We start from the raw sequence: 14,679 nt of genomic DNA on the forward strand, positions 1-14,679 counted from the left end.
TCCCTCTGGGCGTAATTTTATGTTCTAAAATCTGAGAATAGGTAGAGCGCAATGCTCAACAATGCAACATACATTGACAACAATGCTCATTGTATTATGAAAAACACCTTATTTTTAGCTTCAACCATCATCACCATCTATATTGTCGTCACAGTGATATTTCGCACAATGATATAAGCTCATGAGATTATGTTCTATGAAAATCACACGTTAGTTGCACTTCATTTCAGTATTTCCTAGTGGAGAGGCGCGCGAGGACACGATCAAGGATCGCTTAAAGATCAAGCTATCAAAATGAAAAAGTTTTCTTAGGAAAACATTTTTTTTCAATCATTACTTTCTGAGACATGAGCGTCAAAAGTTGAAATTTTTGGGACAGAATACAGTTTTCCTAAGAAAACTTTTTCATTTTGATATATACCGGTACAAATCAAAAAACTTTGAAAAATATCACCAGTACAAGAAAGTTTATTTTTAGCCATTGCACAGCCTTAAGACGTAGACTGCAACATAGTATTAGGCCTACTTAACTTGCTAAGTCATTAGAACTACAATTTCTACAAGTTTGTTCAACACACCTGTTTAATTAAGTAGAACTCGTCTGACCTTTGCATGGGGAAATTCCTTCACCAAATTCTTCAAGATCTGGGGACTGAACTATTTTATGTTCGCTAGACCACTCAGACGTTCCTGGGACATTGTTGATCTTAGAAAAATCTTCATTAGCTCGAGGTTGAAAAGCTTCTTATATAATGTTACCATTCACATTTGATATTATGAATTTATTATTTTTATTTGTATTTTGAAATTTTCCGTTCCTTTAAATTTGCCGCCCCCAAAACCTGCCGCCCTGTGCGGCCGCCCGGTCCGCCCACCCCCTGGGGCCGGGCCTGTTGCTACTTTTTCATCAAATTGTTGCTAACTTTTGCTTACATATCGAGCATTTCTGTCTTCTCCTTTGTTGGCAAGGCGTTGGCTTGCCTTCTTGTCTTTTGATCTCTTCTCTTTGGTGAGTGCACACCGCTTCTGGTGTACTCTCTCTTCATCCAAATTCATCTGGTTTACTGAACGTTTTAAATGTGAAATATTCCTTCAAATGAATTCTTCAAATGTATTCATCAACTGTGATTCAATTATTTAACAATTTCTTCGTGTATTTATGCTGATAGACTTTGTCAAAGTTCCATTGTCTTGTGTTGGTGTCTCTCGCCATTTTGCTAATAACATGGCTTCACCACTTGAAACTCAGACTTTCAATTTCATCATCTCTACCGTTTGGAAATCGATCTGAAAATTCCACAACTTGGAATTCGAATTATTTGTTTGGATTTCTACATGTTCCTGTTCACATTCCCAATTGGGGGAATTGTCTGCTGTGTTTGATGCTTCCATTTTGTCATCGCGTGGCTATTGTGTTGTCGCTTGCTGAACGTGCTGTTCCTTGGGGTACCGTGGATTCCTTGCCTGTCTGCCTGGCCGCATATGTTTCTTCAAAATTTAACTCAGGTTACATAAATCTTTTTATTCAATTCTCATTTTCTACTCATGTATTGCATAATTGTTCACAAAAAATTAACAGCATGTCGAAACTGAACCACATTATTCTCTATTCCTAATTTATTTTGTATTCGAACAATTCAATGTTAATTCATATTATTTCTGTAGCTATTATTCAGCTTTTACGGCAATTAAAAACATTTAATTGTCCGTACTTATTCGGCAATCGAGCCTATGTACATGAAATCAAGATGTCACAGTGTATGTCTCATTGAGAGCACTGTCCTACTTTATTTCAAGGTTATAATAATTGTATTATTGAGCATCTTATCATTTTTAATTATCAGTTGGCTTATTTGTGAAGCATTTCAATTTCTAACCTCAAATTAATATTTTCATATCTGAATTATTGTATTGATGTCTAACTTGACATTCAAATTTCTGAAGGCCTATGTCGCCTCTATTAATGTCCTCAACATTAATAATTGTTTCATTGTATTTGATAGCTACCCTTGGCTTACAAGTGTTTTCATTGAAGGCCTATGTCGCCTCTATTAATGTACTCAACATTAATAATTGTTTCATTGTATTTGATAGCTACCCTTGGTTTATAAGTGTTTTCATTGAAGGCCTATGTCGCCTCTATTAATGTACTCAAAATTAATAATCATTTCATTGTATTTGACAGCTACCCTTGGCTTACAAGCGTTTTCATTGAAGGTCTCTGTCGCCTCTATTGATAGAGGCGACATAGGCCTTCAATGAAAACACTTGTAAGCCAAGGGTAGCTATCAAATACAATAAAACAATTATTAATGTTGAGTACATTAATAGAGGCGACATAGGCCTTCAATGAAAAAGCTAGTAAGCCAAGGGTAGCTGTCAAATACAATGAAATAATTATTAATGTTGAGTACATTAATGGAGGTGACATAGGCCTTCAATGAAAACGCTTGTAAGGCAAGGGTAGCTATCAAATACAATGAAACAATTATCATTAATGTTGAGTGCATTAACAGAGGCGACATAGGCCTTCAATGAATACGCTTGTAAGCCAAGGGTAGCTATCAAGTACAATGAAACAATTATTAATGTTGAGTACATTAATAGAGGCGACATGGGCCTTCAATGAAAATGCTTGTAAGCCAAGGGTAGCTATCAAATATAATGAAATAATTATTAATGTTGAGTACATTAATAGAGGCCACATGGGCCTTCAATGATTTGAATGTCAAGTTAGACATCAATACAACACATTTAAAACGTTCAATGAGCCAGATGAATTTGGATGAAGAAAAGGTGGACCAGAAGCGATGTGCACTACCGATGAGAGATGATCAAAAGACGAGAAGCTAGGCCAACGCTCGACTAACAAAGGACAAGCCGGAAACGCCAGACACGTAAGCGAACATTCGCGACAATTTGATGAAAAAGTAGCAATTATCTTGAAAGTAAGGTGCCTAAAGGATGAAATAAAATACCAAAAATTGAATAATAAAAATATTAAAATTGAAACAACGAATAATATTAGAAAACACAATCTTGAATATGTAACCGTGACTGTATCGAGTATCGAATATCAAGTATATATCGAGTATCGAATATCAAACAAGTATCGAAGTGGAACCGTTCCAATAAATGCTTTGTCAGATTTTACACATTATTTTAAAACTTTCGAATAAGAAAGTATTGATTTTGGATTGTATAGAAGAAAATAATATTATATCTACAAAGGTCTATATGATAAGAGCTACTTTAAACTTGATAATTTATGGCAAAATTATGTTATAGAGTACGGTATGAGTTACAGTGTATTCAACGATATACCGTACCTCGTTAGGCCTACAAAATAAACTGTAAGTTACCTTAACACTCTAGCTTTTTCTATCAACATTTATGATACACTAGTATCATAAAATAATAAATGAAGTACTGTGTAGGCCTATAGGCCTACCTATAGCCTACTTTCACTTTATCTTTCTTTGAAGTTCAGACTTATTAAAAATGCCTACTGCCTGTTCTGTTTCAAGCTGTAATTCAAATAGCAGAGCTTCGAAGCTAAATGAAGGTAATATATCAGTTTTTACTTTTCCTACAGACATTGAAAAAACAATGAATGGACAAAAATAATAAGCTATGTTAATAAGGTCAAATTTAAACCGACAAAAAGAAGCATTGTGTGCATAAAACATTTTCTAGAAAAGCACATAATTCGTGAAATAAAATTACTTCCAGTGATGGTACCATTCAAATACTTCAGAGAAAACATCTAAAATTGTTGGAAGATGCAGTTCCATGTATATTTCCAAACATCTCTGGTCCAACTCCTACTATGCCACGGAAAACACCCTATGAAAGAAGAAGAGAACAAAATGAGAGAGACGAACGAGAACTAGCAGAATTGTGTAAAAAGGATAAAATAAGCGATTTTAAAACTTTTGCTAGTTCATTTCAGAATAGAGAGTGTAGGGATTTTATGTATCATGCATTTGATGATTATGTTCTATTTGTAAAAATTGAAGAAATACGAGAAATACCAAAAGTTGCTGTAAGCTTCAAAATTTTAAAAGACTTATCTGTAAAGTGTTATTTTAATGATAGCATTTTGCCAATGAAAAATTTCCCATGGCTTACAAATGGCAAGTTATCAAAGTGGTCTATGTTTGACACTCTATTGAATCACCTGTGCACTTTTTCAACAAATGTTTCGCTGCCAATCAAATCAGAAATTGTTTCAATTTCTGACAATTTGAATAGATTAGTATTGAGAGTAGAGGATCAAATAATTACTAATGATGAGGTTGATTTGGCAAATTAAGAAGATAAACTGAATAAACTAAAATTTTTAAATGAACAATTGTTTCTCTGCTCAGCTTTCAAGATACATTATTCAACTGAAACCATTGTTTGGGCTCCTTATATAGCCTTATCATTTCCATCGGCTTATGATATGATAAGGAATTCAGGCCTGTTAAATCTTCCTCATCCAAAGCATCTGCGGCGATTGTCAGGGAATATAAAATCAGAAATTGGGTTGAACCAGTCTCAGATAGAGTATTTAAAGGAACGGTGTGAAAATCTCCAACCAATACAAAAGGTTGCTAGTGTGATTTTTGATGAGATAAATGTGCAGGGTAAGCTTTGTTACAGAGGAGGCCGATTAGAAGGTATTGCTATGGATGAGGAAAAAGTTGAAAATGCAGTCAGAATACAAGCATTTATGGTGTCATCGGCATTTGGTAAATATGAGGACATTGTGGCATTGTATCCCATAAAAAGCAATACTTCTGAAAATTTAAAAACATGCACATTACAAGTGCTGAAAGCACTAAACGAAATTGGTTTCAATGCTTTGCCTTATATGTGACAATCATAGACTCAACAGAGGGATGTATCAAATTTTGTGCAATGCAAAAAATAACATACAGTACATTGTGAATCCTTTCAACTCTCAACAAAAACTCTTTCTTCTGTTTGATACTGTTCATCTTTCAAAATCCATAAGAAATAATTGGCTTAATCAGAAAAATGAAAAGCAGTCATTTGTTTTCCCCGCTTTTAACAACCAACAAAATATTATGTGTGCAAATGTTCATGACTTGAAAGCATTACATGCCAGTGAAGAGAATAATATTGTGAAAACTGCACCAAGCTTATCGAAAAAAGTTTTGTATTCTACAATATTTGAGAGACAACATGTGCTCCTCGCATGCAAAATTTTTGACGAGAAAGTGATTGCTGCACTGAAAAATAAAAATGATAACTTTGTTGAAGGCACTGTTGAATTTATAAAAATTATCATGTCTTGGTGGAAAATAGTAAATGTTCGCACCCCAGAAGGCGGTATAAGACTAAGAGATCCATTACGAGATCCAATAAAATATCCAGATGACTCAAATGTCCAATTTCTAAAAGATTTCGTGCAACGGTTGAATGCTTGGGAGAGCATTGTGTTTGTACCAGATGAATCAAATCCTAAGCATACTGCAAAACTGACACCAGATACATTTTCATCTCTTAATCAGACTTGCAAAAGTATAATACAGCTGATAGACTATGTATTTGCAAACATCCAATTCAAATACATTTTACTTGGTAAATTGGCTTCAGACTGTCTAGAGGGTCGCTTTGGAAGATATCGTCTGATGAGTGGATCAAATTATAATGTTAGTGTTTGCCAGGTTGTTGATTCAGAAAGAAAATTAAAAGTCTTGAATTTACTGAAACTAGAATCTTCAAGTCTAGGCCGATTCAGCATTAAACAATTTAATGAAAAACAAGGAAGGTTGCAGATTGAAGCTGATATGAATAATTCAACATTATTACTCCAATAAGTTCAGCATTAATAAAATTAGTAGAATTGATGGTGATGTTGTGAAATCTCTCCATAATAAGAAAACAAAGATATTGTCAAATTTCACTAAAAATTATTAAAAACTTTAAAACAGAACCATGGTTTCACGTAGTTAACCAACGCATCATCAGCTGTACTGAGGAAAGTACAGAAAGTACAGATATAGATTCCTCAGTACAGCTGATGATGCGTTGGTTAACTACGTGAAACCATGGTTCTGTTTTAAAGTTTTTAATAGATTTTTAGTGAAATTTGACAATATCTTCGTTTTCTTATTAAGTTCAACATTATTTGAAGATTGTAATTTTTCAAAAAATGTTATTTTTGAGAAAAGTGAAGAAATTTCTATAACAGAATCTGAGTCCGTCTCTCTTCTATATATATAGCTGGCTATGTGTGTCATGCAATGATAAAGTACATGGGAAGTTGTGAATGCTGCTGTCGATTGGTAAAATCAGGAAAGGATATGGTGGTAGAGGCAAGTAACGTAGCTGCCCATCAGTACCTAAACTGCATTACGCGTGGAGGTTTGAAGGAACCAACAGAGTATATACATCAACTTGTTATCCTGGAATTCAAAATATTTAGCTGCCTCATATCTCCAGAGTATGAGGAAAAATTCACCAAGTGTGAGAAACAGCGTGAAGTACTCAAATATATAACCAGATTTGCATTTTTAGTTTATTATAAACAGTTTGAAAATCAATCGTGCAGTTGTGGGGAAACTATGAATGATTTGATAAATAGAGCATCACATATTATTGCAAATATCTTTTTGAATAATTATACAAAAATGCGCAATGATCAACTCTCGAGTCGTAACTTGACAGATTCAAATTTGAAAAAGAGGAAACTGCAGACTTTCAATTCACTAATATAATAAGGCAAAGTAGGAGCCCTAAGACATATTCGATAATGCATTATCCTAATGTATATTATTAGCCGATATCTTTATACATTATATCTTATATCTACACATTATACACATAATATAATATATTATACATTATATCTATATAATATACATATCATGTCAAAGTAAAATAGCACTGATTCACTCACCATGAACAAAACTAAAATAAAATCTACCTACTGGACAAAATAATTAAAAATTTGGCAAATGTGCTCATGCACTTGTCCTTCTAGAGGCGCACTAAGACCGGATTAGAAAAAGATTAAAACATATGAACAATAGGTCTGTCTAAAACAGTATGCGTTTTTTTCAACTCTTTCAAGAACTAATCAACAGAAAATGTAACATTTTGCGCGGAGGTTCAGCTGGGGTCTAGAAATTAAAAATTACTATGACTAATATTACAAGATTGGCGATTTTCCAGCGTTCACTAGCGTTTTTTCAGCTTTTCTATAATTAAGAGAGAATGCTACAATTTAGTACAAAAGTTAAGCTGAATCATGAAGAAATATTGTATTGTAAGGGCTTAGAAGATGCCCAAAATCGGCGTTTTATCAGCTTTTTCAAATAAAATGAGCAGAAAATTTTTCAGTTTTATACAAATTTTCAGATAGGAAGAAATAACATGACTAACTTAGAGCAACAATGAATTGGGTGGCGTCAATGATACCTCTTCCATTGAGCAGATAATACAGCATTCAGCTGGGGAGACTCTTAGCCTTTGCATGTTAGATAACACTATAGAAATAAAAAATGTATTGAAGATTGGTGTGTGATCACATTGTGTGCGTATTATGTGCAAGTACACGCTTTGTTATGAATGAACAGGCAAGTACTATGACTTCATAGTACTTGCGTAAGGACGAACTGAGCAAAACTATCGAGGAAGCCACACCCAGTTGGCTGCAGGCTCTCATGGAGCTAACAGTGCGCACCTCCTTTGGCAAGCACGACCCCTAGAAGGACGATATCACACTTGTCCTCCTGCCCTACCAGATATTCAAGATTATGCCCATATCCACTGAAGAAGAAAAAGGTAATTCACCGACACTTATTGGAATTTGGGTCCGAGCAATGGGAAACACTCACATTAAAATGTCCACTTGTTGGTTGCGTTTAGTATGAGAAGCTACATGCCAGGCACAATGTGTTCCAATGACACTTTTCAAATTTTGTTTTTTGGCTCATGCTTGAATCGGCGTACACTTGCACATTTACGCATCCAATGTGATCGCACTAGACTGCCGACACACACACGGAGAAAACCTGCCAAAGAGAGAAAATATGACAATTCCTGGTCACTGACTATGAAGAATAGGAACAAGTACCTAACAAATTTAATAAGTAAGTGACAACACCTTTACGTTATCCATATCATAACAATTTGTTCAATGAATATACCGAGCTTTAATGTAGGCTTTCATCATTGGTTAATAATCACTCCTGAATAATGCACAGATTTGTTATGATATAACATGGTTTTACTATGCTAACTTATTCACAGTGTGTTTATCAGCCATAAATAAGCCTTAGTTTAGAGTTGGTAATAGAGAGCCTATGATAATGAAAATAAAATATGAGTTACCAGTACCTACTGGATAAAGGCTGAATATTGAAATCTTCTGCTGAGTAAGCTAACAATATAATGGCGTGCTACCAATTTCTCCTAAATAGGTTGGATAGCATTTCACACCTATTAACCTACAGGAAGTTATCGGCTCCAAAATGGTAGATTCTTGATAAACTATGAATGGATCTATCGCCTATGAATGAGAAATCCAGTTTTCAGAGCAAACCAACATATAATCTTCAGAAGAATTTTTGGCAATATACAACAGAAATCCACAAAACAATACCTTACACACTTAAGCATCTAACATCATTACAAGCTAAATACTTATCCATTTACATAGTTGAAAAACAATGGCTATAGGCTTGTATACACACAAAACAATTTTATACAAAATTAGAACACCATAAAACTGTTCAAAACTCAATTTAAAACATTAAAAATTCACTTGAACAGAAAAATATTCAGAGAACACAAAACCAGAACACATAGCCAGCCACCATTTTTTAGAGAGAGCCTAACAAGTACAGAGTAAAGCCTCACCTCAAAATCAGTGTCGACGTCATGAACATGTCATCAATATTAAATTCCAAAAAATTATAAATTACAAGTTTAGAATTTACATTTTACATTTGTTCTCAATAAAACTTTATTTCGAAACTGTTATTTTAAATTTATATATATCCTCTATATTTATAATGATCTATTCATCTGTCAATTCCGCTAACTCAGTTTCGGTGATACCATGGAATGTGCAACACAATTATTTACAATAAATTCTCAGTTAAAAAGTTGTCCGCATATCGATTACTCTGATATTTACTATCAAGTTTTATAGATCTCCAATTGGAGATTCAATTTTAATTGAGAAAAAATGTAAAATTACAAATACCCCCCTCATGACATAAAAAATTTTACTGTTTGAGAATTTAAAGAAAAAATTACATTGAAACAAATGGAAATTGTTGAAATTAAATTCGAGAACAGTAAAAATTTTACTATAAAAACATTACATGTCATCCTATAATATTGAAAATTATTATAAAAACTCATCAATAGCATTTGTTATACGTTTCCAAACAATATTTCAAAGTATAGAATATCAAAATTACTTTTTATTTAGCTTTATAATTTAAAGGAAAGTATCTCAATGGAAAGTTCAATATATATAAAGAATAGTTTTTGAAATTGCACATAAATTTAATAGATAGAAAAATTCAATTTTTTATTGCATAAAAAAAATTTAGTATGTTGAATAAAAAACATTTTTTTTTTAAATGAATTGATGAATTGTTACATTTAATTTTCACATAAAATTTCAATAAATCAAAAAATGTTCATTTCTTTCACTATTGACGCGGTTGATTTCATCGATGCAAATTTTGGAAAACAGTCCTTTAAGGCACGCAGTATGAATTTCAGTTTAGTGTGACTCCAGTGTGATGACATCAGTGTTGGGCTGATCCGAATACTTGTAGTGTTGGGCTGATACTTGTAGTCGACTGATGCATACCAAACTCGATACAGGTGACATCTCAGTTAGCATTGCCTCATGTTTGTAGTAGACGGCTGCATACCAAACTCGATACAGAGTCACATAAATTTGTATCATATAATTATACAATGTACATTCAGGCTTGAAATGACAATGTAATTTGTTTTTGGAAAAGAGATAGATGCTGCATACAGGATTAACTTAGGTGAGGATTAATTTAGGTAAGGTTTGGTTTTTTGATATTTTCAGCTTTCAAGGTTTAGAGTTCTGCATACAGGAATAATTTAGGAGAGGATTTTTTGAATCAATTCTTTCATGATACTGTGACTGTTATCCTGAATTCAAACTTTTAAATGTGAACATGGATGGCAATTACCTCCAGGTAATGTGGTAGTGTTGAAGTTTGAGTTACATGGTCAGCAATAGGCGTTAGCATTGTCATTGGCGTATGCATTGGTGTCGGCATTGGCGTTAGCATTGTCATAGGCATTGGCATCAACATTGGCGCAGGCATTGGCATCTGCATAGACATCAATGTAGATATTTGGCATCGGCACAGGCATCGGTGTAGACATCAGTGTAGATATTGGCGTAGTTATTGGTGTAGATATTGGCGTAGTTATTGGTGTAGATATTGGCATAGATATTGGCGTAGATATTGGCTTAGTTATTGGTGTAGTTATTGGCGTAGTTATTGGTGTAGTTATTTGGTGTAGATATTGGCGTTGATAGTCAATTAATGAGTCACACTAGTTTGAAAATCACCCAAATTTTCTTAACACTCTTCATGGCGTTCACTTGTTGTTGATTTCGAGATTAACATGATAATTATTCAGATGTTAATGTCCACGCTGTACCTGTTATCTTAAAATGCTTATAAACTAAAAAGAAAATTCTGATTAGGCTACCAATACAATCTTATACACATAAAAATTATTCACAAGTATATAATCAATATAAAAATGAAATTTGTTAACATCTTATTATACAGTCAGCAATACATAAATTGTGAAATTTGGAGACATCAATTACAAAATTTTAATAGAAAAATAATTTCATTTCCATTTATTCACTGTTCAAATATTTTATGAAAAGCAAATTATTCAATATTATTAATCATCGTTTGTTGGATACTATAGTTTATTTCGATTTTTCAATGTTCTAAACACAAACTACATTTCATGACAAAACTTTACTATCAATCATTAAACAAGAAATCATTCAAAACATCAATAATATTTTGCTTCAAAGGCAATCAATATTCATAAGTAATCATCTGCATCTATGGCAATCAACATTATTAATCATTATTTTGCATCTATGGCAATCAACATAAGTAATCAACACAAAAAAAATATCTCATTACTGCCTCTCTAAGTCATAACCTCTGTTATTCCTTCTTTAGGCAATAATGGGTTTCCATCCCAAAAAACAATCACATACCAGCAAAATTCTAATCAACAAAACCCCACTAAAAATTCTACATACATGATTTATTTCAGAAACAACATGAGTCACATTTTTGGCCATTTTGAGTTAAGAGTGAATTCGGTATCTATGGATATAGCCACGTCTTTTCATGTAAAAACAACACCAGTCAAGCCATTCTACACGGTTTTTGAACGGCCTGAAGATTTCATTTGATGCAGAAACAACACCAGTCATTGACTTGTGTTGTTTCTGTGCTTAACAGCTGATAGAGTGGTCACATGTCAAGCGCTGCATGCAGCGTCGCACGCTTATTCTTATTAGCATTTAGCATTGAGGTTATGTTTGTTTACAACTAATATTGTTCAAGTCTTTGTGATTGCTTCATTAAAACTTCTCAATTGAAATAAAAGTTACGGTATATCTAAAAGTAATACATGTAGTATGGCTGATGAGGGAATTGAGCAATATAGTAACAAAAGAAAGAAGGGATCTACTAATCCATCTGAATACAAGAGGAATGTTGTCAAAAAAGCAAGAGTCAAGGGTGCAGCTTACGTCAACTGGAAGAATCAACAACAACCTGAAATATCTCAGGGAGCTGATTGCAAGTAATTTTTTTCATTACGGTATACTTTTTAATTTTATTTTATAATCATTGTAATATCTCGTTTTGTCAAAGGAAGGTATAGGTAGCCTTCCTAAGCTGTAGCACACCTATTTCATTACCATATTAGTACTACAAGACTACAAGCATATTATGAAACATTAATGAGTTTACAACAGATTCATTTATTTTAGCATACTCAATTTAGGTAATCAGAGCACAGCAGAATATTATATCTCTTTTTAGTCTCAATAGCCAAGCTTTCTATTCTGTTTACTGATCCAAAATAATATGACTTCCCAAATCAGTCAGATAACTTTGCAAATAACTTTGAAAAGTTGTAGCAAGGTGGTTACAACATAAGTATGTATTTGATGTAATTGATATTAAGTTTCAATCATTTAAAATTTTTATGTAAGAACATGCGTTCAATTAATATTATATGTTTTGTACTTTACTTATTTCAATACTGTACAAGTTAACTTGTATTTTCAACTCTAACTGCCCCTGGAACTCAGTGAAATAGTGGCCTCTGTAAGACACGTATGTAATGGATGGTTGTTATAATATTATTAATTTCATTATTTTTATTATTTGCAGATGTAAACGTCGCTGCTATGATTTAATCAATGAAGAGGTTCGAAACATGATTTATGCCAAGTTTAGGAGCTTTGAAACGAAAAACGAGCAGGACAGCTACCTTCAAAGCTTGATCTCAGTTACTCCAGTAAAGCAACGTCGTCGTAGAAAAGACCAAGATGAATCAAAACAACCGGACAGAGGAGCCATTTATGTTTATGAAATTTCAAGTGTTAGTGGAAAATACCAGGTATGTAAAAAAGCCTTTGCTAACATTCATGGTGTATCTTATGAACGGATTCGACGTCTGAATCTACTATTGTCCCTAGGAAAGCCACCACAAGACCAGCATGGGAAAAATAAATCTGGGAATGCTAAACCTGGTCATTTCATTGACTCCATAAAGCAGCATATTTCTTCATTTCCAAGCAAAGTGGCTCATTACTCAAAAAATGAGACTAATTATTTGAGTGAGAAATTGAATCTCCTGATAATGTATAACTCTTCAAAGAGAAGCATCCTGAATTAGATGTCAAGTATAGTTTTTATAGAAAAATTTTCTCTCAAATTTGGTCGTCCACAGGTTGACACATGCGGTACATGTGAGGCACTTAATGTTAAAATAAGAAACAGATTTTTGAACGATGCTGCAAAAAGAGTACATGCAGCAGAAAAAATGGTGCACATCCGTAAAAGTAAGAAGTTTTTCAAAAAATAACAGATATCACTGATTTAGCAAAACGTGATCATTCTGTGGGTGCTATCTGTATAGATTACATGCAGAATTTGCAGCTTCCCACCATACCAGTACAAGAGACATTTTATTTGAGGCAGTTAACTGTATCTGTTTTCTGTATTCATAATTTGAAAAATGATAAAGTGAAGTTTTTTGTTTACCATGAAGGTATGGCCACTAAAGGTCCAAATGAGGTGACATCTTTCATTATGCAATACCTTGACACTTCGATGGTTGGAGTAAAAGATCTTCACATTTTTTCTGATGGTTCTGGATCGCAAAATAAAAATCACACACTTCTGCGAGCTATGTCAGCCTTGGTTTCATTGGGAAAATTTAGAACAATCAACCAATATTTCCCAATAAGAGGACACACATTCCTGCCTTGCGACAGAGATTTTGCTGTTCTGAAGAGAAAGATCAAGAAATGTGACAGGATATACACTCTTAAACAGTGTATTGAACTCATCATTGAGTCAAGTCCTAAAGATTCATTTATTGTTGAAATCCCAAATTCTAAGAACATTATTGATTATAAAAGTTGGTGGCCAAAGTTCTATAAAAAAAATATGCTGTCGATTGAAACGATGGGGAGACATGTCCCTAGAGAAGATAAAGTGAAGTTGAAGATTAGCAAGTTCATGCAATTCACGCATTCATATTCTAATGAAGGAACTGTTTCAGCTCATCGCTATATCGATGGACTTGAGAGCCACACTTTTCGCTTACGGAACACATATTCAGATGTTATCACTCTCCCAGACGCAGTAGCCTACACAGAAGGATTTATTCCCATACTCCACACCAAAATAAGTGACATTAAGAAGCTCAAGGACTACCTACCAAATGAAGAAGAAATACAGGACTTTTATAATGAAATATTGCTTGGCCGACCTGTGAAAGAGAACCTCTTGCCAATAATGATGATTAAAGTAGCAAAAAGGAACTTTAATTTCCATTGAAACTGATCTATTATATTTTTTAATTTTACTTTCTATTATACTTGACAAAATACATCATACATTTATATATAAAACTCAGTTTTATTGAAGGAATATCCCAACTTACAATGCTAAAGATAGTTTATTGCAGAAACAACATAAGTCAAATACTTTTAAAATACCATAATACCACTTATATTTCAATATTTTTTCTGGCTTTCACATTTATTCAATCCAAGCAACCTAGAGATATGATATACATTTTTTTCAAATTTTTATTTTAATGGGTTCATAGTCTATTTGTTTTTTTTTGATTTCCCAAAAGTTGATGATTGGTGACTTATGTTGTTTCTGAAATAAACTATTCTATATTATTAATCATCGTTTGTTGGATACTATAGTTTATTTCGACTTTTCAATGTTCTAAACACAAACTACATTTCATGACAAAACTTTACTATCAATCATTAAACAAGAAATCATTCAAAACATCAATAATATTTTGCTTCAAAGGCAATCAATATTCATAAGTAATCATCTGCATCTATGGCAATCAACA

At 33.2% G+C, this 14,679-nt stretch overlaps 1 protein-coding gene across 1 annotated transcript; it reads left to right on the forward strand.

Annotated features, from left to right (window-relative positions):
- The first annotated feature begins 11,542 nt into the window (after window positions 1-11,542).
- LOC120350469 lies at window positions 11,543-14,013 on the forward strand. Its single transcript, XM_039423923.1, has 3 exons — window positions 11,543-11,868; window positions 12,465-12,693; window positions 13,864-14,013. Exons 1-3 carry the CDS (start codon window positions 11,702-11,704, stop codon window positions 13,948-13,950), a joined length of 483 nt encoding a protein of 160 aa, XP_039279857.1. The 5' UTR covers window positions 11,543-11,701; the 3' UTR covers window positions 13,951-14,013.
- The last annotated feature ends 666 nt before the right edge of the window (window positions 14,014-14,679 follow it).

This window comes from Nilaparvata lugens, chromosome 3 (genome assembly GCF_014356525.2).
Source record: "Nilaparvata lugens isolate BPH chromosome 3, ASM1435652v1, whole genome shotgun sequence".
In the NCBI taxonomy this organism is placed as follows: Eukaryota; Metazoa; Arthropoda; class Insecta; order Hemiptera; family Delphacidae; genus Nilaparvata; species Nilaparvata lugens.

What these genes read in the sequence shown, in the direction of transcription:
- LOC120350469 (XM_039423923.1), top strand. Translation starts at nt 11,702, where the DNA reads ATGGCTGATGAGGGAATTGAGCAATATAGTAACAAAAGAAAGAAGGGA. An exon ending in TCTCAGGGAGCTGATTGCAA is followed by an intron (nt 11,869 to 12,464) that starts GTAATTTTTTTC and finishes TATTATTTGCAG; the next exon opens with ATGTAAACGTCGCTGCTATG. An exon ending in GTGTTAGTGGAAAATACCAG is followed by an intron (nt 12,694 to 13,863) that starts GTATGTAAAAAA and finishes GAACTGTTTCAG; the next exon opens with CTCATCGCTATATCGATGGA.